The sequence below is a fragment of the Eurytemora carolleeae genome, unplaced genomic scaffold, assembly GCF_000591075.1.
Source record: "Eurytemora carolleeae unplaced genomic scaffold, Eaff_2.0 scaffold123, whole genome shotgun sequence".
Taxonomy (NCBI): domain Eukaryota; kingdom Metazoa; phylum Arthropoda; class Copepoda; order Calanoida; family Temoridae; genus Eurytemora; species Eurytemora carolleeae.
In genome coordinates, this window is record NW_019396038.1 from 54,916 (window position 1) to 82,599 (window position 27,684).

Below are 27,684 nucleotides of genomic sequence, written 5' to 3' on the forward strand. Positions count from 1 at the left end.
AAGATCTATATGAGTAAGCAAAATAAGGATATTTTATTAATCCTTGAATAGAGAAAAGTTTACAGGGAACCATAGTAAAAGAATTAAGTCTTTAACACAAACTAAGATTTTTTATTCCCTATATCTTTTCAGCCAGATGTTGTAGACCTCAGATATTTCCAACTAGGAATTCTTTAAGATCAAATAATTCAAGTTTGACATATCACAGGTTTCCCATCATCGAGTTATGGAGATATAGGGTTTGGAAAATTAGATTTTGTGGCAAAAACTCAGTTCCTTTCTCTTGAAATTACTTTCTATAGTCCTTTTTAGATAAATTTAATATATTCCAGGATATCATATCTCCTCTCCTGTATTCTCTCCTGATGGTACTAAGCTGATGCTCCTCTCTAACCCAGTAGTTAATGAAAAGGTATTTATACATAAAGTAGTCATCTCTATTTTCTGTCTGTCTGTCTGTTTGTGTGTCCGAGATCATAATCCAGAAACCCTTTGACCGATTTGCCACGAATTCTCATTTGGGAACCACGGGAATCTTCTTAACTTTATTTAAAAGTTTAGCAAGGTTGACTTTTAAAGAGAATCCTCAGTTTCCAGGCAAAGCTGAGTACTAAATCAAGAAGAATATAGTTTAATCAAAAATAGAACAAAAATAGAAGAATGGAAACAAGATGTTTTAAAAATGAAACTTTTAGAATTAAAGTCGTGGTGATTGAAATCCGATTCCACTAATTTAATAATTAGAGTATATTTACATTGAAGAGGTTCTTGACTACTGGAAGATAATTAGAGTATATTTACATTGAAGAGGTTCTTGACTACTGGAAGATAATTAGAGTATATTTACATTGAAGAGGTTCTTGACTACTGGAAGATAATTAGAGTATATTTATATTGAAGAGGTTCTTGACTACTGGAAGATAATTAGAGTATATTTATATTGAAGAGGTTCTTGACTACTGGAAGATAATTAGAGTATATTTACATTGAAGAGGTTCTTGACTACTGGAAGATAATTAGAGTATATTTATATTGAAGAGGTTCTTGACTACTGGAAGATAATTAGAGTTTATTTATATTGAAGAGGTTCTTGACTACTGGAAGATGATTAGAGTATATTTACATTGAAGAGGTTCTTGACTACTGGCAGGATTTGGAAAGCAAAGCAAACTATCAAACATAAAACTAACAAGAATTAAGATAAAGTGTTTAAAAATACCTCTTTACATTCTTTTAAAATCAATGATTTCTATCAATCCTAATATTTATATCCTACACTTCTTATCTGTATGATTAGTGAGCTCATTGTCGAGAAGAAATACAATCTTTTTATTCTAAGTTTGAAATTGGTTTTTTGTTCTCTTCTTCAAGTAGAAAATGAATATTTGATATGGTGAGAAAGAGGAAAATGCTCTCTAAACACTTGTTTTGTAATTTTTTATGTTTCTTCAGAAATAAATAAATATCTTACTCACACTATACAGGGTGTCACAGTATACACCAAACATGATGTCCCGGTATACATATTACACTATACACTGTACAGGGTGTCACAGTATACAGTATACACTATACACTCTACAGAGTGTCACAGTATATAGTATACACTATACACTGTACAGGGTGTCACAGTGTACACCATACACTATACACTATACAGGGTGTCACAGTATACAGTATACACTGTACAGTATACACCATACACCATACACTATACAGGGTGTCCCAGTATACATAATACACTATACACTATACACTATATAAAGTGTCCCAGTATACTCTATACTTTATACAGTGTGTCCCAGGATACACTATACACTAAACAGGGTGTCCCAGTATTCACTATACACTTTACAGGGTGTCCCAATATTCATTATACACTATACAGGGTGTCCCAGTATACACTATACACAATACAGGGTGTACCTGGAAACACTATACACTAATCAGAGTGTACCAGTATACACTATACACTAAACAGGATGTCACAGTATAAACTATACACTGTACAGTGCCCCAGTATACACTATGCACTATACAGGGTGTCCCAGTATACATTATATACTTTACAGGGTGTCCCAGAATACATTATATACATTATGCACTATATATACAGGGTGTCCCATGAAACACTATACAGGGTGTCCCACTTTACACTTTACGTTATACAGGGTGTCCCAGTATATACTATGCACTATACAAGGTGTCATATGATTGACTATACACTATTCAGGGTGTCCCAGTATACACTACATTATACAGGGTTTCCCATACTACACTATACACTATGCAAGGTGTCCCAAGATTCACTATACACTATACAGGGTGTCCCAGTATCTCCGAATGTAAGAAGAGAGCTGCGAGTATACAACTGGCCAATTATGGGAACCCCTGAATATCAAATTCTAATTGATGCTGAGACCGAGTTCGAGGACTTTATGGGGATCCAGCTGATTCAAGAAAACAGACAGTCGATTTTCTACGTCAAGGTGAATTTAATTAATTTAAGCCACGTCACTGAACTATCTATACTGCCGGTTCAAATTTGAATAACTGATTCAAAATTAAAGAGTCAGAAAGGATTTAAATCAGTGATTCAAATTCAAATTGAGCCGGTTGAAAGTTCACAACTGAAAGCCAGAAAATCTGAAAATTCCAGATTGTTTAGTTTATTGATTTACTTAGAAATGGAAAACAGCCCAAAGAGAAAGACAAATTTCTTGGTTCGTTTAAGGAAAAGTATGCTTCCAGTGTCCAAATCCGCCAAAAACCGGCTTTAATTAAGCGCCGGCTTAAATCTTGTAACAATGAATACCAACCAACCATATTTGAGCCGCGGCTCAAATTCTTTAAACTCGGCCTCAGGATTCAAATTTCTTGTTAAAGTCATCAAAGAAAATAAACTGCAAGTTGTTTTTATCATTAAAATGCATTTTTTTTTCATTTTACATTCATGCAATACTTGTTAAGACATGCAATATTTTACTTTGATTAATACTTAGAAATGATAAACATTGTAATTTATGTAGAGAGATAATAGTTTCAAAAGTTGTCTAATTTTAGTCAAAGTACCAATACAATTTTTGTATTATTTGTCGCTAACATTTTATTTATTCTATTTCAAGAATAAAGAAGGATAATCAAAACATTTCCGTTCATTTCTAAATAAAATGTTTTAAAGGGACTGTATAGGAAAAATGAAAGAGGGTATATGCTGAAAGCTAATCACTTTAGCTCTTGATCGCGACCCATGAAAGTTATATCTGATGTTCCTATCTCGAGAAACTTATTTACAACTTTGTCAAATTTATACGAAAATTAATATATATATATATATATATTAAATTTTGTATGAAAGTAGTGGGTTTAAATAGATCAAATTCAGCAAATAAGCAACCAATCTGAAAACGATAATATCCCAGAGAAAGCTAATTGTGACTTAGGTTTACTCCAATTCTAATTTTGTTATTTCTATATTTTATAGATTTAATTCATAATATTATTTAAACGTCCGTATTGCTTGACCAGAAATTCCACCAATGGCAGTGCAGTAAAGTGGTCACGTGATACAGGCGGAGACACGTGACCAGAATACTGCTCTGCCATTGGTGATAGTTCTGGTCACGTGATTTAAGTTTAAGATATTCAAAATTTTACATATATGAACTTTCGTATAATTTTAACACAGTTTCATATTAATTTCTCGTGACAGGAATATCAGATAAAACCTTCATGGGTCGCGATCAAGAGCTAAAGTGATTACCTTTCAGCCTATACCCCCTTTCATTTTTCCTTTACAGTCCCTTCAAGCCGAATCTGCAAATAAATGAAACAAAAAATTGTACATGGCATGAACCAAACCTAGTAGACTAAGGGATGGCAAGGGAAATGAATTTCTTGTTATGTATCTATTTCACGAATTTATAACTATTAAAAGAAGTAAGAGTGTAAAATGTAAATAAAACATTTATCCTCATTTTACTATCCATTTTCTTTTTACACTCCACACTCTACACACTACACAGCAATATTGAAATACAGCTTTTCATCCATTTTTAGATTCAGACTTTAAAAACAAATTTTACAGATCAATTAGTGGTTTCCACAAAATAGCAATTTTGCAATATTTTCGCAAAACTAAGCCATCATTTTGATTAATTTTGAAAATTAATGTTTTATAGAAAAAAATATATCTTTTAAAGTCGAAATATTCACATAAAAAGTGTTTTCAGGTAGAATTTTATATTTGTGATAATGATGGCAATTTTCCTGTAAATTGGAGACCACTCAAGAATAAATGACAGCAATCAGATACTAGATATTGTTGAAATGATGATAAAGTATTCTCCAGCATTGTCACACCATGCTCTGTAACTGTGTGGTTTAAAGGGACTGTGTGGTTTAAAGGGACTGTGTGGTTTAAAGGGACTGTGTGGTTTAAAGGAACTGTGTTTTAAGTGATCAGCTAATATAAAAAATAATGCTCAATTTACAACGGTGCCCTTGAAACCTTAATCTTGTTATTTGGAAAATACCGTCCTTTTTCTGACTCGAAAAGTGTTTAATTTTGATAATTTTTCCATTACTTTTTATAAGCAAGAAATGCAAGTTACTTTCGCAGAAAACCGGCAAATAGAAATAAACAATTAAAAAATAAAAAATCATGGATATCTAACTCGACATACTTGATCAGACAAAGCTTTGTAAATCGGTCTGCATGGAGAGTCACTTTAAATTTCGCGTACAGTCTGTTATCTATTATTATTATTATTTATCTTATTAATATTATGGTTTAGGGTGAAACTGATAAGGTTCTAGTAAACAGTGAACACTTCGCTCAAGATAGAGTTGTAGCGGTGGACCTGGAGACAAGAGAACTATCATTGATTGAAAGGTACAATGATCTATACAAGAGAACTATCATTTATTGAAAGCAACAGGGGTTTCTACTTAAATTTCGGTAGACATTTCAAGAATAATGCATCCAAAATTTAGGATTCTAAGTGAATAAAAGTATCTTTCAGGAACTGTCATCGTAATTCTATATGCATGTTTTATTGATAGAGCCCTTTGCAACTCTAAACAAATTTTCAGAAATGGGAAATTTTTTTTTCATGTTAAAAAAATTACGATGGTTACAGTAAGTAATTGATACATATATTCATGCAGATAATTAATCTTTTAATGCAATATTTCAGTCTTTCTAAAACCTTTTTAGTTTATAGTATTTTACCGACCACCTTTTTTGGTTCCTAGTACTTTTCTGACCACCTTTTCTAGTTTCTAGTACTTTTCTGGCCACCTTTTTTAGTTTCTAGTACTTTTCTGACTACCTTTTTTAGTTTGTAGTACTTTTCTGACCACCTTTTTTGTTTATAGTACTTTTCTGATCACCTTTTTTGGTTCCTATTACTTTTCTGACCACCTTTTCTAGTTTCTAGCACTTCTCTGATCACCTTTTTTAGTTTCTAGTGCTTTTCTGACCACCTTTTTTACTGTCTAGTACTTTTCTGACCACCTTTTTTACTTTTAAGTACTTTTCTGACCACCTTTTTTAGTCTGTAGGTACTTTTCTGACCACTTTTTTACTTTTAAGTACTTTTCTGACCACCTTTATTAGTTTGTAGGTACTTTTCTGACCACCTTTTTTAGTTTGTAGATACTTTTCTGACCACCTTTTTTAGTTAGTATGTACTTTTATGACCACCTTTTTTAGTTAGTATGTACTTTTCTGACCACCTTTTTAAGTTTCTAGTACTTTTCTGACCACTTTTTTTTTTAGTTTGAAGGAACTTTTCTGACCACCTTTTTTTTAAACATGCATTATTGGTAATTAGATGCAAAGATTGTTAAGCAAAGGTATTTCTATGCGTTGTTTGAAAATGTATTTCTATGTATTGCTGGAATAGGTATTTCTGTTGGAAAAGATATTTCTATGTGTTGTTGAAAAAGGTATTTCTATGTATTGTTGGAAAAGGTATTTCTTTGTGTTGTTGGAAAAGGTATTTCAATGTGTTGTTGAAAAGGTATTTATATGTATTGTTGAAAAGGTATTTATATGTATTGTTGGCAAAATAAGAAACTAAAGACTATCCTGGTCTATACGATAAGCCATAATCTCTGATACTCTCCCAATATTGGGATATACAGGGTGTCCCACGAAACATGACAGTGGTGAATATTTTAAAATGTCTTCTTCCATAATATGTCAAGTTGTTTGTTTCCAAAGAAAATAATAATAAATAATTTATGGCATCCGTATTATAGTAAAATTGATTTCTAAGTAAAATATATTTGAGTAAAGTTTTTTTAAACGAAATAAACTGCAAACAGTCTTTAATATCTAATAAAGTATATGGAAGAAAACATTACTGACATTTTTCGTGGGACACCCTGTAGGAACAGTATTAATATCTCTGTAGATAAACTTCAGGCAAAGAATAAGAATAAATAAGAATAAAAGTAACAAACGACAAAAAAATTTCCAAACATTAAAATAATTTTTTTAATAATTTTACACAAGTAAATTATAACTTTTGTATATTTATAAACAGCAAGAACCTCAATTTCAAAAAATTATATTTAGTTGCAATATTTTAATTTTTAATATTTTTTATTGAAAAATAAATTATCTTTTTCTGTATGCCTTGGAGCCTTAAACTTTTAGGTTAATTTTCTATATTTCTTTATTGCTCCCTTTTAACCATGGATATGTTACTGTTTGTGCATTTAGAACAGTCCTCCATTCTATACATGCAGATCCTCAATGATCTTTTAATTCCTCTTTTCAATACTTCTAGATCCTATAGGATCCTTTAATTCCTCCTTCCTATACGTCTAGATCCTATAGAATCATTTAATTCCACTTTACTGTAGTTCTAGATCCTTTAGGATTCTTTAATTTCTCCTTTCTATGCGTCTAGATCCTATAGAATCATTTAATTCCTCTTTACTGTATTTCTAGATCCTTTAGGATTCTTTAATTTCTCCTTCCTATACTTCTAGATCCTATAGGATCCTTTAATTCCTCCTTCCTATACTTTTAGATCCTATAGGATCCTTTAATTCCTCCTTCCTATACTCTAGATCCTATAAGATCCTTTAATTCCTCGTGCCTATATTTCTAGATCCTTCAGGATTCATTCATTCCTCCTTCCTTTACTTCTTAGATCCTATAGAATCTTTTAATTCATTCTACCTTTACTTCTAGGTCCTTGAGGATCATTTAATTCATCCTACCTTTACTTCTAGGTCCTTGAGGATCCTTTAATACATCCTACCTTTACTTCTAGGTCCTTGAGGATCCTTTAATACATCCTACCTTTACTTCTAGGTCCTTGAGGATCCTAGATGTTGAAGAGGATTCTATTCTAGCAGTATCAAACAATATAAACTCATCTTCTCTACTTCTAGGAACCTCATTCAACACATTTTACTCAGAAAGAAAATATATTTCTAAACAGTTTTTTAATTATCTGATTTAAGAAGAATTTTTAATAACATTTTTAAATCTTTCATTTCTATTTTATACTATTTGCAATAATAACTTTTCTAGAAATAGACTTTTCTGTTTGTGTTTTTACAGAACAGGCATATAATGTTTTTTTAATTCTTTTAATTATCAAATTGAAAGTTTAATGAGATGAATAACAGGAAAGTTAATGAAAGAGATAGAGACAACAACTATGCTGCCAGCACAGTCTACAGGAAACAAAACAACTTTTTATTGATACTTTTTCTAAGGGGATTTTTTTATTGACCTTTAGGAACGAAGGAGTAGATAGATTACTTCATGTTCCCTCCATTAAAAAAATAGCATGTACAATTAACAACGATACCCTTTAAAAACCACTATCTGGTTAAGGATGGACGAGATTTTATAAAATATTTTTGGCTGAAAATAATTTCTATTGTTGTACCTTTATAAAAGAGACTTATTGTTACTCAAAAAAAGTTACAGGGTATCGCTGTGGATTGGACATGTTAATTATTAAATAACGTTTACCGTATCAAAGTTTACAAAATTCTACAAAAAAACACAAAATTTTGACTGAACATTTTTCACAGAAAAATTTACTGAATATTTTGTTATCTATCTCGGATTCAACTTAATATGTTAATTAGTAAAGTTCTCTCAACTAAATTAATTTTCTCGAATTGGAAGTTTTTTCAACTTCCAATTAAATGCATCTGTTAAGGACAGAATGCAAATTATCAAGAATTTTTAATTTTACCTTTTTAAAGAACCAAAAACTCTTTTGTGGTTTTCCAATTTTAATTATTGTTAACACCATTTAATTATATTTCTTTGTACGGATAATATTGAACCTTGAAAATGGATCTTCAAAAGAAGGCGTGGGCTGCAAAATGCAAATTGTTTTTCAATATTTATAAACGAAATATAAAATTATGAATAAAATACCCGAAAGGGGAAATTTTGAAAAAGGAAAAATGAAATATATAATTAAAATTTCATTGATTATGGAAAGACTTCACTCCCGCGGACTTAAAATTATATTAGATTACATTACTCCCAACAAGCAAAAACTACCTGATAAAATGATCGTAGTATAAAAAATTTGATAAGAAGCATTTAAATAGGAAAGAAAAATAATATCAATTTGTTTTTTAGCAAAACTTATAATCGTTAAAGAAACATTTTTCAACCAAGAAAAATTATATATTCAAATTATAAAAATTTAAAGATAATAAAGTTATATTGTTAAAAGGAGGTTGGTATCCCGGTGGAGGATCCGGAGGTTCAGGTGGCTCAGGTGGTTCAGGCGGCTCGGGTGGCTCGGGTGGCTCTGGAGGAATGGGAACAACTAAAGCTTGGAACAAAACGCATCCTCGTGATCCCTGTCAGGAACAGTCAACCCACCATAATTTTATATTAAAAAAACTTTAACCGACTTGAGGTTATTGAAAAGATAATGAAACGAATTCAGTCACAAAAAAATAATTTGAGGAAAAATTAAAAGTTTAAGAAAATTGACATGAAATTCATTTAACCTAATAATTGCTTACTTGTTATGCAAAACAACGTTCCGTAACTAACTCATAAAGAAAAAATTGCTGAAAGTTATACGTATTATACGTATTATACGTATTATACGTATTTGTCTCAATAATACGAGGGTTGTCAGAAGCAACTCTAATATTATGTTAGTAATATCCAACTGACTGAAAGGATTTAGAAATTACAAACATTTTGTTCAAAACTGCGAACAGAGTGTCTGGGAATACAAAAAAATGAGTTTTGCAATCCCTATATATTTGCAACCTTTGATATTTTTAACTTTTGTTCTAACAAAATTCAAGTTTGAAATATAAAATGACCACGACATTAGGTTGCACAGATGTATGGTTTAGAAAACGTTTGTAATTTTAAAATACTAACGGTAATTCGAAAGTTTTTTTTTCTAAAAGTGTATTTCTACAACTCTATACAGAACAAAATAAATATACACTGCATTACATAGATTATCAAGTACAATAGATGGCAACGTAGCATTGCTCATAGTAATGCTGTAATCTTACGTCACAAGTGTTAACTCAGTCTGTGTGTTCAAGAAAGTTATAAATGATAGTGATAATAAAGTGTTTTTTTTTGCAGTGAAATAAGTGCAATTTTGTGTTCTTTATTATCTGTTGGTACACTTTTTTATTTAATCTTGGCAAACATGTAAACTAATGGGAGAAAATGTTGTCTTTCTTGTTATATTTGACACTTTTGACAACATGTATAATTGGTCTATCTCTCTGTTGCCACTTATTTTTCTTGATAATCTTTATTTGCACTGTATTGCAATGCGATATGTGTATCTTCTCTCAAAATTGACAAAATCTCGATATCCCTCTTGCTGCCATATTTGTTATCTTAGTTAAAATATACGAAGTGACAGTTTTCATTTCTGAATGATATTAGAATATTTGTAGCTCAAGGAAGTTTTGTCATATTTGTGAAAAGTGAAAATATTCTGGAATAATTTAAAGGGACTGTTCACTTAATTTTAAGAGGCCCTCCATTTAAAGCGCGCTTTCCGTGTCTGATTTAAAACGGTACCCTGTCCCCCCAAAACGGATTAACAAAAAGAAAGATATTGTCGTTTTAATTTTTAAACAGATATAAATTTTCTAAATTACCTTCATCTCCTCTGCTGCATAAATTCGATAGCTACTATTACTAAAAATGGAAAACTATGAATTTGGCAGATAAAACAAGGATTTTTCAAACAAGGTTATACAGTTGTAAATAGGACATTTTTAGATTCATTGCTCGTTGAAATTACATGGACAGTCCTTTTAAACACTGAATCTATATATATATATAATATGGATGATATATATATAATATGGATGATATATATATAATATGGATAATATATGTATATTATGGACAATATATATATGTAATGGTGGGTGTTGTTGCTAGGCTCTACTTGATTCCCTATTGAATGACGACGAGCATGAAGGTACAATGAGAAAAGAAAATAATCTTTTTAACCATAAAAAAAATCGGCAGGCGGAGGGGGGGGGGGGGGAATCCCTATTCCAGTGCTTTCAATTTGACACTTCTTAGTCTAAAAATTGAAATGTAAGGGATTTTTTTTAAAAATGTTTGAAAACCTGAGAAAAGAAATCAAAACCCTTAACATTTATTATTAATGTAATTTTAATAATTAGATATGACTGAGGATCCCATGACAGGTTCTACTGGTAAAAACCCTTCTACCAATGCTAGTGATGTAACTACAGAAATACCAGCAGAGGAAACCACTACACAATATATCAATCGGTAAACTTTAATAATATTTTACTTTCAGAGTTACGAATATAATAATAATAACAATTTAATAACAATCTTTTTGTGGAATGTGCTAAATAAAATTTTTTTTGCGAAATTAATATTAATATCTTGATCAATATGGTAAGATTACAGAAAGCAGATTTTTTATTTTTACAATTTTTTTTTATTTTCAAGACAGTAGTTGTTTGATATCTCTTTAGATAATATAAAAACATATTTTAATTGGATTAAATTATAAAGGAATGGAGTCTTTGCCACAAAATCAAATTTTGATTCCCTTTTTCTTTGCAACCCAATGTCGTAGACCTTAAATATTTCAATCTATGATCTCTGTTTTACCCAAAATACTAAGTTTGAAATATGCAAGGTTTACACCATCAGGTTGTAAAGATATTCTAGACTGAACATTTGGAGATTGGGGCAACAACTCAATTGAACTTTTTAAAATTACAAACTTGTAATTTCAATTGATCTGTTTTTACATTTGTTTATGCAAAAAAGGATCGAAGTGATCTTTAAAGCTCAGAATTATAATAATTGATAAACTGAGAAATAAAGAAAGGCTGCAATTGTCTCTGCAAAATACCATGTAAACCCTATTCCTTCGGAGGGGGAGGGGGGGTCACATGACCCTCTTGGCTCCCCAAGTGTTTTCTTTGGACAGAATCATGAAATTGTTAGTCTGAGGCTGTACATTTTTTTCAAACAGTTCCTCATTTAATATCTTTTTTTGAATGTTTTGAAAAAATGAAGCAGAAGTAACAGGTTTTGTACAAAAATTTTACTAAGAGTTTTGTAAATTTCAATTGTTAAACTGATTTATTCTAAAAAGTTGACAGTTATTTTTTAGTTTCCAATCATCAAATCCAAAGCGACATTACATAGCTTAAAAACAAATAGTTTTACTATTTTCGTATTCTTTATGTCATCTGTGTTCAAATTTAATGAATTTGAGCCGCGTCTAAAATCCGCCAAATACCGGTTTCAATTGAGCGCCGGCTTAAATCTTGAAACATTGTATACAATTTTAAGTGGAACCAACCATATTTGAGCCGAGGCTAAAATTCTTTAAATTCGGCCTCTGAGTACAGAAACATTTTTAGAATATATTTTTTATTTCAGTATTCCTGTTGCAAGGCAGGGATTTGAATTTGCAGTAATATCAACAGAAGAATTATATGTTGATTATTCAGTGAAATCACATTCTCTTTATATTGCTAATAGGTATATACCAACTAGTCGAATAGTTTTATTCAATAAAAACAAATACTAATAGTTATAAAAATAGCAATAATAATAATGGTAATAGTTCGAGATAAATAAAAATAATCAGTATTACAAAAAGCAATAAAATTAGTTAAAATAATAATAATAATAGTAATTCTAGAGAACATGCCATTTTGACAAAATTAAATTAGAATTGAATCAGTAATTTTTTTATTTCTACCCCCTATGTCTGCAGTACACAACTAATTCCTCTTGAAATTACATAAAGAGGCATACATTTGTGAACACTCCATTTATTTAACAAAAATAGTTGCTGCAGGAAGAAATGCTTTTTTTACTGCTCAGGCTCATTCAAATTTAGCTGCACAACGTTTTTGTTTCAAATATTGCCTATTCCCTGATCTTAGAACATTTATTTTTATTTTGGGGTCTTCATCCTTCATCCTTCATCCTTCATCTTTTATCCTTCATCCTTTATCCTTCATCCTTCATCCTTCATCCTTCATCCTTCATCCTTCATCCTTCATCCTTCATCCTTCATCCTTCATCCTTCATCCTTCATCATATTGTTTCTCTAAATAATAAATTATTTTGCTCAACTAAACATCCAATCTAATTATTCTACAACTAGATATAGGTTTATTTTTAATACAAATAATATTTAAAAACGTTATTTTACATGATAAATAATATTTGAACATGTTATTTTACAAGACAAACGATATTTAAAGATGTGATTTTACATGAGAAATACTACATAAAGTGGTTATTTTTCAAGATGAAGAATACTTAAAGATGTTTTTTTTTTTAAGAAAAACACTATTATAGGCCCCGCAGTAAACAGCTTATTGTGTACTTCCCACAAGAGGCTATACAAACCATTCAGGAAAATTTGATAAAAAACACAGAAAAATTGTTTTAACATTTTTTTTTGATAAATTAAAATTTTTAAACATAGGATTTAAATTTTGAAACACCGTTGAAACAATTCAAATTCTTTTTAATAAATAAGAGCTTTATGCACGCACCTTTGACCCTTTAGTAAAAGTAAATTCAACCTAATGTCTGACCGCGTCAACCTTGTTGCACCGGCTAGTCCTATTGAGTGTCTGCTTTATTTACCCAATGTACGGGCGATACAGTACAAACTGGGACAAGCCTGGTTGACCCGACTCGGAAATTCAAATGTACTATGCCCGTGTATGATACTATTCTGATTCTAAATATATTTGTTTAAATTGGATATTATATATCAGATAAACATATTCTCTTATATTAGATGCAAATCAAAGCTCCACGTATAATTTATCAAAATTAAGATCAAACTTCATAAATTCTGGAGCAGCATTGGATACGATTCAATTTATATAGGTTTGACATTTTTATTTATTTAGAAAACATATCTGTGATTTTATAATTTACGTTTTTTAGAATGTGATATTTTCGTTATTTTTACTGAAAAAAATGTTTAAAAGAAAAAAATTGTCTATAAATGAGAACCACTACAAAGCAGAAAAAATAAAGACACTTTAAAGGAGCTCAAAATCACTTGTTTCGTATAATGTTAACGTTTTAATGTAATGTGATCGATGGGATTGTTAATCTTTTTGAAAAGATACAAGGGACTGTACAATCTTTGGATGAGGGATATCTTCATTGTGTTCCCTATTCCAGAATTGGTTTCTCATTTTTTAAACGGTGAACAATTCTTTCAATGTTTATTTTAAATCCAGGCTATCAACTTGATGGTTCAAACTCCATGGGTGATGTGCTGAACAGAACTCAATTTATTCTCACAAATCTCTCATCTCAGTATGAAAGGTAAGCTTTAAAGAATAAATTAGCTTTAAATAAAGTAAATTGTGCCACGTTGGACTAGGGTCCATTTGAATTCAAACCGGACCGACCCCTAGTACTGGCCCGACCCCTAGTACCGGACCGACCCCTAGTACTGGACCGACCCCTAGTACCGGCCTCATTGACGCGCAGCAAGTACCGACCCGTGACCTAATCCTATGCCGGCTTGGTTTCAACTTTGATGGCGCGGCCAGACTTTTAACAGTAACGAGCCTATCATTAGTCTATTTAATCTACCCCAAATAACTTAGTTTAGTGTAGCGTGTAAGATTTTAATCTTTTAAAAATAAAATCAAAACGAAAGGAGCTACGAGGTCAAAAGCTTTACTAGTAATGTTTCATAAATTCAACTTTCTCCTTTTGTCTAGTTTGAATTGTGCCTACAAATAAAAACAAATTACATCCTGTCACTATCGACAAAATATCAGTCATATTTTGATCTATAATTCAAAATTATGGACTTTGATATACTGTGATTCAAAGGTCTCAAGCTCTCAAGCAAAAATCGATGAAAATTTTGCCAATTACTTCTTAGAAACTAAAGCTATCAACAGGTGCTTTATAGTACTAAAATGTACAGCAAATGACAAGTGAGTTTAAAATCGAAGCACAAGGCGTTGCAACACTTCAAAGTCGACCCTGTCTTTAAAATTTATGAGAATTTTTATAAGCAGGCTGAATCTATGGGGATATAATATTCAAAATAAATATTCAAACAATAGCAAAATAGACAATGCGAAGAAGCAAAATTTAACGGTTGAATATTGGGTCCTGTTAAGACTTCCTGAATTTTTCCTTGTGCAATAAACCTGTTCTAGAAGCAATAAAATTTTCATTTATCAAATGCAAAGTTTTTGCATCGTCTTTAGATTTTTTTTGGAGATTAGCACGTACCAAAATGAAAATTAGAATATGTATTGTATAAATCCCTGTGAAATATATTTTTTTTGATTGGCTGAAATTGGATTTATTACATGATTCCATGATTTTTTTATTTCATTTATGATTTTGAAAAAAAGTACATTATTTTTTTACATCTAGTTTCTAAGGTGGGTTGGTTAAATTTACTTAATTGATATCCAATGTGGACAATTTTAGATTTAAGGCTAAAATCATGATCTTTCGATTCAATTTTTCCTTGCAATGTATGATCACCACTCCTTAAAATGGAGATAAAGTTTTGACTTTAAATCACACAAATCATTGCAATATACATTTCAGAATATTGTTTAGGATAATGTTAGTTGGAGAGGACCTAGGAGGAACCCTGGCTATTCTTTACTCACAAATGTTTCCAAACAATTTCCAGGTCAGTTTAGATTTAAGTGTTAAATTATAAATGCAAGGTTAACTTATGATGCGTAGTCGATAGCTTCCAGCTCTTGAACTCGTCTTAAGGAGTCAGGCTCGATGAAAAAAAAACCGACCTTCGATGGTTTTAGTGGAGAATTAGTCTCAAATATGAGCCTTATTTAAATCAAATCCCGAAATCCGCGAATTCCAATCATGAAAATCCACCAAATACATTAATAAACCGGTTTAATAAACCCCACTCTGTGGAAAAGCTCGATATTTAGCTTTAACCTCCTGCAGAGCTAAACAAGAAGAATAAATAGGTTTTATAAATTCAATCTACCTGTCAACATTAAACATTTGTCTAGAAATATTAATATTTTATCTACAGACTTTTCTCTCAACTTAAAAATACAAAATAATAATACAATATTAAAAGGCATTATTCTTATATTGTTCAAGAAAATAATTGAGTTTTTGTTCTTTCATTTAAATTTAATAATTGAGATCTAATGAAATGTACTTCAGGGGAGTTACTCGCTGTTAAGTTCGTATTGTAAAAAAATCAGGGTTTGGTAAGATAAGTGAAGTCCACATCTTGAGTTTAGAATTTGAATTCTAAGCTAATATAAACAGTTTTAAGTTTTGTATGTTTATTGGTTTGTAAATGAATAGAAGAATGATTTAAGTAAACATAAGTCTTGAAATTGTGCAATTTGCATTTACATTGCGAGCAATGATGGGACAAAAACAGTTTCAAGTAAATTATAAAATACAAGTACGTTTGAAGAAGGATTCTGTATCCATGGCTAGATTGTAACTATTGTACCCTACAATACAATACAATAACCCTATATCTCCTATCTAGATTGTAACTATTGTATCCTATAATACAATAACCCTGTATCTACTATCTAGATTGTAACTGTTGTATCCTATAATACAATAACCCTGTATCTACTATTTAGACTGAAACTGTTGTATCCTATGATACAATTACCCTGTATCTACTATCTAGATTGTAACTGTTGTATCCTATAATACAATAACCCTGTATCTACTATCTAGATTGTAACTGTTGTATCCTATAATACAATAACCCTGTATCTACTATTTAGACTTAAACTGTTGTATCCTACAATACAATAACCCTGTATCTACTATCTAGATTGTAACTGTTGTATCCTATAATACAATAACCCTGTATCTACTATCTAGATTGTAACTGTTGTATCCTATAATACAATAACCCTGTATCTACTATTTAGACTTAAACTGTTGTATCCTATGATACAATTACCCTGTATCTACTATCTAGATTGTAACTGTTGTATCCTATAATACAATAACCCTGTTTCTATTATCTATATTAACTGTTGTATCCTAATATACAATAACCCTGTATCATTATTTAGATTGTAACTGTTGTATCCTATAATACATTAACCCTGTATTTACTATCTAGATTGTAAATGTTGTATACTACAATACAATAACCCTGTATCTACTATCTAGATTGTAACTGTTGTATCCTATAATACAATCACCCTGTATCTACTATCTAGATTGTAACTGCTGTATCCTATAATACAATAACCCTGTATATACTATCTAGATTAACTGTTGTATCCTAGAATACAATAACCCTGTATCATTATCTAGATTGTAACTGTTGAATCCTTTAACACAATAACCCTGTATCTACTATCTAGATTTTATTCGTTGTATCCTATAAAATAATAACCCTTATTTACTATCTAGATTGTAACTGTTGTATCCTTTAATACAATAATACTGTATATACTGCCTAGATTGTAACTGATGTACTCTATAATACAATAACCCTTTATCTACTATCTAGATTAACTGTTGTATCCTATAATACAATAACCCTGTATATACTAGCTAGATTGTAACTGATGTACTCTATAATACAATAACCCTATATCTCCTATCTAGATTGTAACTGTTGTATCCTAGAATACAATAACCCTGTACATACTAGCTAGATTTTAACTGTTATATCCTATAATACAAAAACCTTGTATCTATTATCTAGATTAACTGTTGCGTCCTATACAATATAATAACCCTGTATCTACTATCTAGATTGTAACTGTTGTATCCTGTAATACAATAACCCTTTATCTACTATCTAGAATGTAACTGTTGTATCTTATAATACAATCACCCTGTATCTACTATCTAGATTGTAACTGTTGCATCCTATACAATACAATAACCCTTTATCTACTATCTAGATTGTTACTGTTGTATCCTGTAATACAATAACCCTTTATCTACTACCTAGATTGTGACTGTTGTATCCTATAATACAATAACCCTTTATCTACTATCTAGATTGTAACTGTAGACCCTGTGATGAGTTTATCTACCCTGCTAGTGTACAGACCTAGATTACTATCTAGAATATTCGGTGAACCCCATCCATACCTTCCTACTCCCGACCATATATCCTATCTGTGGGCGTATTCTCCTCTTAGGTTTTCTAGAAACCAGACCGGAGATATACTTCTCATCTCTACAGGAGTTTGGCCTAGACAGGTACACATACTCACACAATATAATAATATTAAATGTTACATGCCGGAGGGGCGTATTGAAGGTTTAGTCTAGGCCCCTAGAACCTAGTTTTAATAAAAAAAAGTTTTAAATACATTACCAATCAATAATAAGTTAAAATGGACAAATTGTCAATTGTTAAGAAACGAATATATAATGAAGTTTAATATATTAGGCTTGGGGTAAGGGAGGGGGCCTTTTTAAGGGGGGGCTGGGTTCTCCCCCCCCCAACGCCTCCTGGCATTTCGAGCCGCGAACTTATGAATAATATAGTTATTCCCATTGCTGAACTAGCAAACTTCTTAATCAAGGAGTTCAACTTCTGAGATAAGGACATTATATTGTATTTTATCTACTTAAACCTGATCTTTTTAAATTCTGTGAAAAAGATTAAATGTTTTGCACAAAACTGGATTAAATATGATCAAATGTGAATAAACCGGAAAATTTATTCTTGTATACGTTTTCATAATTCATTATTTTTATTTTAGTCTGAGAATTTCTTTGAAAGAATGGAGAATAAATCTATCAACACGGAGAGCCTGTTTACCTACCAAGGTACATGCAGAGGGAGTAATAAACATATTTATATTGTGAATCGTCTTTAATAATTAGCGCAGCACTCATTTGGCAGTTTACCGTGTGTGCATGAAATCCTTATAAAAGACTTTTCAGAATTCAAGAAACAAAAGTCAATAGTTTGGCGACATTTTGTTTGTTTTATTCAATATTTTAATAATCAAATACAAAAGCTTTATAAAAGATGAAAAACAAACTGGTTTATACAGGTTCTTTGAATGAAAGATGCCAAATTCTGAAATGCAAATAAAGTTTCTGTAGAAATGGCGGGCACTACACGTCAACTAAAAGTTATTTTGGGTAAACTAAATTAACCCAAGACAAATGATTGTATTTTGAGCATATTTTGAACATATTTTGATCATATTTTGAACATATTTTGGACATATTTTGAACTTATTTTGAACATATTTTGAACATATTTTGAACATATTTTGAACTTATTTTGAACATTTGAACATATTTTGAACATATTTTGAACTTATTTTGAACATATTTTGAACATATTATGAACATATTTTGAACATATTTTGAACATATTTTGAACATACATAATGACAAAAGAACACACTTTCGGTCTTAAATATTTGAGAATTAGTTTATATCAATTTATCTAAACAAAAACATCAGGCATCATTTACATTGGTTCCTTTCCAATGCTATCGCGAACATTTCGTTTAATTTAAATTCTTTAATGCAGATTCTGAATTGTTCTGGGTTCACAAGACAGCACACTGGAGCGTTGGAACAATGGATCTTAGTGAACAGTGCAGGTTAGTTTCTACCAGCGATAAAGTAACATTTTAAGATAAAAAACCGGAAAAATGTTTCAGACATTTGCCTCAAAATATAATCCATAGATCTTTGAACCCTGATGGTTTATAAAAACTATGAATTCTGCCAGATTAGCAAGTCTAGATTTGACATATCAAAATTTTACACCATCATGTTGCAAAGAAAAAGGATTAGAAAATTCGATTTTCAGGAGAGTAATCATTTATATTTTTAATGAAAAAGCAAATAAACATTATTGATGATAATGAGCAAACGATTTCTAGGGTTAGTAACTTTTAACAGGGTTTTTAGGGTTAGTAACTTTTAACAGGGTTTCTAGTGTTAGCAACTTTTAACAGGGTTTCTAGTGTTAGCAACTTTTAACAGGGTTTCTAACTTTTAACAGGGTTTCTAGTGTTAGCAACTTTTAACAGGGTTTCTAGTGTTAGCAACTTTTAACAGGGTTTCTGGGGTTAGTAACTTTTAACTGGTTTTTATAGAGTTAGTAACTTTTAACAGGGATTCTAGGGTTAGGAACTTTTAATAGGGTTTCTAGGGTTAGTAATTTTTAACAGGTTTCTAAAGGATTAGTAACTTTTAACAGGTTTCTAGAAAGTGAACCTTTAAATCCAGTTTTAGTTTTATTCCCTGAATTAGATTTATTTCAATCCAGTTTTATTTCTAAATTTTAACTCAGTTTGAAACTCCGACTTTATAAATATTACTATATGTGTATATTGAGATAGGGTGAAGGAAGATGAAAGGACGACCTCTAGAACTTCAACCCCCGGAGGAACCGGAGGTTCTGGAAGCTCTGGAGGCTCCGGAGGATCAACAACAGGAGGAACAGGAACAACTGGAGGAGGAACTGGTGGAACAGGGAAACCTGTAACTGGGAAACCAGGAACAGGAGGGAAACCTAAACCATCTTCAGGGAACACAAGATCAGCTGCAGTTAGTTTAATTCTTGTTCTTGTATTATCTTGTATTAGTTTACTCTAGTTCTTCTTCTTAACCCTGTTCTTGTCTTCTTTAATAAAAATATAACAGATTTAAAATTTTATATGTTTTGAGAAAAAAGAAACAGAAAATTTGATGAGATTGCCATTGATTAAAATAAAAAAATCAGAACGCCCACATTTTTGGATAAAAAACTCTTAAGCAGTTTATCTTGCATGTTCTTGAGACCAAGAATGATCAAAACTTAAAACTTCCATTGCTTTCTTTTTGTTGTTGCTTTTTTTAAGCTACCAGATTGATACACGTCGGTTTTTTTGTGATACATTTGTAAGCACATATTCATAAAAAAACGATGCCAATATAGACAAAAAAAAAACTTACACTTAAGCACATTTGATGAAAGGTCTTGTTATTTTGTTTATTTTCAAAAGGTTAAGCAACATGGTTTTCAATTGTATTTGGTTTTTGATTTGATTAAAATAACTTGACAAAATTATCAATTTGCGATAGGGAAAATGTCTAAAGTTTTACAAGTTTGACATGTAATGGCATTAAAAACAAGATATAGATGGGAAAATAGACATTAATGAATAGGCACGTCCGATGCTTATCAATACCCTTTCAAGCTTAGTATGATCTAGAAATAATGATATAACCATGCTTTAACTGTAAGAATTGATTATTTTTTATAGAAGAAAATTGTCAACAGAATCAAGCACTTTCTAAGCAAAAAATAACGACGATATCATTCAAAGTATTTTCATATTTTTATATTTTGAAATTACACAGTAAAATTGGCACACAAAACATGTCCTTAATATTGATTAGTTTTTAAATTCCTAGTTTTAAATGCCCCCTCCCCCCCCCCACACAAAAAAATGACTTATTAACTTTATGCTAGCTAGGCAAAAGTTAACATTATTTTCTACGTTTTGTTCATGGAACACATTTTAACGAAATTAGATTTTCGAAATGAACGAAAGATTAACGAACTAAAAGTTGAAAGGTGCCCAATCCTACCAAAACGGTGTGAATAAGAAAAATATTGCCCGGTACCAATTGTTCCTTCAATTATCAGGGAATTTGTGAATATTTTCCACAGATTTTCATATTGATCATGATCATTTGAATTTACTCTAAATCTATTTATATATTTGGATTGTTTGTTGGTTTGTTTGTATATATCTAGGGGTTTTCGTTACGTTTTAATTTTTTTTTCTAAAAACTATCGTTTCGGGTTTAGAAAAAAACTGATAGTTTTTGAAAAAGAACCACTCGTTTTGAACTTTCAAAAAACGATTTTCCAACTCAAAAATGTATTTTTTCTTTAAAAGGTTGTTCCGAAACGATCGTTTTTCAAAAAAAGTGAAGACGGTCCTTCTCTACATGTATCCAATAAACGACAAACATAAAAAACCCTTCCCTGATGTCACATGACCCCAGGGAAGGTTTTAAAGTTTAACATTGAAAAGTTTCGATTTAGTCTTTTTTTCTGGAAATAATGCATCTAAAGAAAATTCCACGAAATTGCTAGTTTTACACTGGACGAAGAAAATTTGCGGCTTGGAAGGCAACAGTTGAAAGAAGTGCAGAGCTTAAAAATTAACTATACAAGGAAAAAGGCTTTATATATGTACCAAAACTAGCCAACGGCTTTAATCATGAGTCACGGCACTTCTTATCTCAAAAATAATTTGTCCTTTTCAATATTAATTAATTGACATTGTGAAAAATCTAAATTTCTTTATTTAGTTATATTAAATATATGTCTTGTTTACTAATATAAAGGCCTGTTCCATAACAGAAAAATGTTCTATAAAGCAATTATAACTATGAAAAACTTGAAATAGTATATAACTGTAAAAAATGTTTCATGCATTAAAAAGAAAGAATATAAAAACCTTGAATTCTTATGAATGAGTTAACTTTTGAAATACTTGATGCCAATGCATAAATACGACTTTTTACCATGAACTGATAGAGAATGTACTTTTCATCAGCAATAATTAATAATTTCTGTACGGATTCGAAGAAATCTTTCCAACTTCGTAATTGTAAGAAAACATCTGAAGAAGCATTAGAAAACTTTAAAAGTTTTAGTTCCCTTGGACAAACATCGTTCCTAAATCACGCTATTCCAACCAGAGATAAGAACTTTTCTTAGGAGTATCCTATTCCTTAATCTTGAACACTTGATCTCAATATGCAGTATAGGCACGATAACCAATGATAATTAATGATAACCAATGATAATTAATGATAATCAATGATAATCAATGATAACCAATGATAACCAATGAAAATCAATGATAACCAATGATAACCAATGATAACCAATGAAAACAAATGATTGATAAACCAAGATTTACAATGGAAGCCAATAATATCAAATAATAATGAATGTAAACCAATTCAGATCTTACAAAACCTTTGTTTAAAAAAACTTTACTTTGGTTTATTGTAAGTTTTTCAATTAAGAAAGTGGGGCAAATACTTTTTTTTTGCACTTGAAATAATGTTTTTACTGAAGTAAGATAACTTTTATAATAAATCCTATCTCAGTGCACTAATCCTAATCCTTTATAGTCTGAGGATTAGTCAATTAGAGCGTCGTTTGCTGGAAACATCGACCAATCATGGAAGCCACAAAACTCTACTCTCAATTCAGCTGTTGATTGATATATAAAGGAAATATTAGAGGTTTTTACGGATCAACCACGCAGTGGCTTCAAATTAAAACTTTCCGCTGTCAATATCAAGTTCAGGCGTTTTCGATTAACACTACCGTATATACAAACTTATAGCATTTTAAGAAATTTCATATATCCCAACAATGACCCCCCTTCCCCATTCCGGCTAAAGTTTAGTAAATTTATTCAGTGTATGTGAAACTGTTAAACATTTTCTAGATTTAAATAAGTTGGTGTTCGGAATAAACACATAAATACCGTGTTCAAAGTTTGCAATTTTAGCCTCATTTGTTTTATTTTAATACATTTTTACTTTACTTTATTAAAGGCATAATTAAATCAAATTATGAAACATAAAAAAGTTTAGCTTGTCAATGAGGAAAGGATAAGTAATCGTTTTTACTCAATCTTTGATTCAGGCACTGCTGGTATAACTAACAAGGCTTATATGTAGCAAATATCGTGTAAACATGATATTCTGGAAACCTGCTGAATGATGTTGTATATTGTTAACAATCTATGTTTATAAACTTATACTTAAAAACATTATACATTGATACTGAGCATTGTAGATATCAACGCCATTACCACTGGGCGCCATCTTGGCAGCTATCAAACCAAGCTATTAATCCAGGCTCTTAATGCCACACAGGGATACAAGCCTAGCTATCAAACAAGCTATTTATCGATCCCCAATTAAAGGGGACGATCAAGTGCTCTAAATGTCACACAGGAACACACGCCTAGCTATCAAACAAGCTATTACTTATCGATCTCAAATTAAAGGGGACAATCTCCAGCCAGTTTATCAAAAGAGGAAAGGATTACTCTCTCATAGTTAACAGAACAGAGTTACTCTATAAAATGAGGTATATTTCCATCATCTTTCATGCAGTTGCATTGTCCTAACAGGCAATTGATGCCATATCTGCATCTTTTAGGTTGATTTAAGTCATCTAGATTGTCCTCTAGATCCTCATATGATACAAACAGAATATCTCGTTGACTCATTGACTTTGATCCCTTCCATGCCATCTCCGCAAGGATTCTCCTTGTTGCTGATTTCTCTGTTGTTTCTGTGTTCTGTAAGATCTGATGTTCTTTGTTGATGTCTGATTCTAGACCGAGGTTCCATTGGCAGAGATATCCTTTTGCATCCATGCCGCATCTGTTATCATACTAGGATCTATTCACTACGCCAATCTTGATAGCCTGGTTATGACAGTACATCCTTAAGATCATTTCATCCTCCGATCAATTCCCTATGATAGTAGAAACCACAAAGCATGTCTGGGTCACCATAAATATGAGAGATTCACTCATTTCCATGAGAAATTTTCCAAGATAGTTAAGGATTAGATTACCCCCCTATATATCCCTGCTGAGCTCCAATCCTGGGATAATTGTAATAGTTTTCCAAGCTTTATCAAATCTTCCCACCAGAAGATCCTGAACTGTGAGTTATGAAAGAATATGCTATCGGTTCATCTAACATGCTGGGAAATGTCTTCAACATTAGAATCAGAAATGTTGAACATTCTCAACCCATTAGGATTTGTCTCAATGTAGTTCAACCTAATCAAGGAGTTAATATTGATCAGCCTTGCAATAGAGTATCTTGCCATCCTGGTATCATGCATCGTGGCCATCCTGATGTTCCGTCTCACTCCCACCATTGCAGCTCTCATCAACAGGATCACATTGGACTGGGGTAGGCTCAGGAACTGGAAGAGGCCTGCAGTAGAGGTTATGAAGCTGGGAGCACTGCTGAAAAATGAAGAGGTGGTATGATTGAAAATAAGGGATAAATTAACCCTATTATTCAACCACTTCTTCCCCCCTCCATTTGTAGCAATTATCATGAAAACATGATATTCTGTAAACCTGCTGTATGTTGTATATTATTACTCTGATTTCAGCTCTGCTCTAATAAATAACATGATTGCCTTAATCATGTGAAATAGATAACAACTAAAATTGTAGTCAAGTCTATTAAGTTTAACTTGTAACACATAACCCAAAAATAAACTAGTTGATATAGTAACTTTGTACTGTTTACTGGAAGAGAGTAATCATTCCCTGTTCTAACAAACAGGTTGAAGATCCTCCCCTTCAGTTTGGGATCAATAATTATGGGCTTGTTTGATATACATGCTTGTGTCCCTGTGTGACATTTAGAGCTTGATTAATAGCTTGTTTGATAGCTAGGCTTGTGTCCCTGTGTGGCATTTAGAGCTTGATTAATAGCTTGTTTGATAGCTAGGCTTGTGTCCCTGTGTGACATTTAGAGCTTGATTAATAGCTTGTTTGATATACATGCTTGTGTCCCTGTGTGGCATTTAGAGCTCGATTAATATCTAGTGTCTACATTAACATCAATAGCTAACAAGATTGCGCCCAGTGGTAGTGGCATTGATAGTTCACGGGATTGTAACTAATTGGATCCTGTCCTGGTTGACTTTGATAGCAGACGAGTTGTACCTGGATAGATATGTGTCAAGGACTTTTTATGGAGTAGGCATTTACTACAAGTACATCTTTCTGTGTGACTTTCGTAAATTTTAAAAATAATAAAATTTCACAGATTTTCCCATCTTTATTTGTGGATTTTCACAAATTTTATATTTTTTACAGGCAATAAACTTTTCCTATGATTATGTTAGTTACCACAAAGCATTTTGGACCTGATCAGTTCAACTGTTCAATAAGAATTTTTTTAAATACAAGTACAGACGGACAATATGATTTTAATGTCCAAAGAATCAGTTTCGTCAATTACCATTATGTCAACTGGCCTTTTTAAATTTTTAGTAATTTTGATTTGACATTTTTGAAACAATTTTAGTTTGCATATATCAACAGGACGAGACTGTAAATGCTCTCAAAATATGACAATTCCAAGGTTAAATCAAGTCTTTTGTCTTTAATTCAGGCTTTTAATACCCTATCAAATGATCTAGAAAAGAAATGAACAAATTTACAGTTGCTGGGAATCATAAATATAAAGAGACAGACAGTATGAATTGTCTACAGTCGTCTTTAAAGTCTCATGATTTGTGGGGAACCCTGTATACAATGGAATCACTTGATGTGTGATAAAAGTTCTGAGTCTGATGGATTTTATAAATCTTCACAAGTTCAAGATTTATGTAAATTTCAGTTCGAGAGATTCAAATTGTAAAGTGATTTAAGGAAAGTGACTAAAAGGATACCTTTATTGTAAAATTGTAAAATCGTTTTGAAGACGAAAAATTTATTTTATGAACTTGAATTTAGAGAAATAAAATGCACATTTGTTCAGAAATATAAATTAAGTTTCAGATAGAAGAAATACAAAGACTAATGATCCTAAATTTGCCCTGCTTTTATAGTCCTGAGCTTTAAAAGAAATAAAAATACTTTTAATTTCTAATTTTAACGTTATAAGGTAAGAATAAAAATTGTTGAGAATTGCAAATGATAATCATTATCAAAAATCGAATAAAGGCTTTATAGCAAACATATTAAAGAAGGATACAAGATGACAAAATAAAATGGAATTTTTAAAAACTTGTATCTTTTTTTGTAAAAGTTTTTAGATGATTCTTTATTATGCGGGCTACTATTTTTTCTTCCATTCCATGATATATGAACTTAATACTGGTTTTGTTGAGAAAATCTGAAAATGAAGGATAAAATAAATTGTTAATAAAATGCGCTGAAGTAAGGGGTGGAAGGGATTACAACTGCTAAGCTCATAAGTTCTATTGTTCCTGATTTTCTAAAAATTATTTAAAAATACTCGGATCTTTATCCTAAGAGACTGTAGACATAATTTCAAGGGATCGTATTTACAGAGTGGCATGTTAGAATCAAAACAGCACCCTTAAAGATTGGACTGATCAAGAAACCATGAGATAATCATACTATTTTTATTTAAAATTTATTTCAATTGTGTTTTCTTCACAAATAGACTTTTGTAAAGGTCGGAGACTAGAGCCGGAAAGGAATTGACTCTTTGCAACAAACTCTGATTTTCTAATCCAAATATCTTTGGAATCCAACGTTGTAAACCTTTGAAATTTCAAACTATGACTTTTGTTAGATCAAAAAATATAAGTTTGAAATATCAAAGGTTTACAACATTGGGTTCCGAAGATATTGGGATTAGAAAATCAGAGTTAATGGCAAAGAGTCCATTCCTTTAAAAGAGTATCGTTGAACGAAACTCCCAAGTTTCATTTTTGGGGTCTTGACATTTGTGTAGATTTTGATATAAGAGATTCGGAAAAAATGGAGAAAATGAATAAATTAAATGAAATAATATTTCATAACCATCATAACCAGTTAGAAAACTGGTTTTCATAATGATACACTGTCTTAAGTTGTGGGCATTGGTCTACTCAAGAGAGATAACACTGGATGTCTATTTGCATATAATGTACAAAGAGGGAGGCAACAGGAACTGGTCAACTTCCATGTAAGCTTAAACAGGGACAAATATGACAAATATATATAAATATTAATAAACTCGTTCTCCACAGTCCTCCCCCCCCCCCTAGATCATCCAGGATACAAAGATGAGGCTGACTTGGCTTGCCTTGGAGGTTGAACTCTGCAGGAAAGAGTTAGAGGTTTAACTGTTAGGTCTGAAGTTGAAGGAACAGATCTGGTTGCTGGTTGAAGAAACAGGATCAATGTAGAACAGTGGTTTTAATTTATCAATGGATACAGTGTCAACCTTTGATACGATCTGCAGTCTCAATAACCAAGTATGGTCCTCTGTAAAGTGGATTAAGCGGAGGAGAGGTTGTGTCATCTTTTACAAATACATACTGGGCTCGGAGGAGAAACGTGAGAACAAGGAGCTCTGCGATGATGAGTTAAACTGAACCGTGAGATTGCCTTCTCTATTTTCTTCAGAAAACTTTA

At 31.3% G+C, this 27,684-nt stretch overlaps 1 protein-coding gene across 1 annotated transcript; it reads left to right on the plus strand.

Moving 5' to 3' along the window:
- Positions 1 to 9: 9 nt before the first annotated feature.
- Positions 10 to 20,184, plus strand: LOC111699526 (uncharacterized). The gene is made up of 18 exons (XM_023470222.1): positions 10 to 13; positions 333 to 412; positions 2,325 to 2,489; positions 4,797 to 4,894; positions 7,334 to 7,413; positions 7,654 to 7,707; positions 8,730 to 8,866; positions 10,436 to 10,475; positions 10,687 to 10,798; positions 11,933 to 12,034; positions 12,866 to 12,923; positions 13,357 to 13,408; positions 13,771 to 13,858; positions 15,128 to 15,203; positions 17,549 to 17,752; positions 18,262 to 18,328; positions 19,050 to 19,122; positions 19,870 to 20,184. The coding sequence occupies exons 1-18, from the start codon at positions 10 to 12 to the stop codon at positions 20,123 to 20,125; spliced, it is 1,746 nt and encodes a 581-aa protein (XP_023325990.1). The 3' UTR covers positions 20,126 to 20,184.
- Positions 20,185 to 27,684: the final 7,500 nt, after the last annotated feature.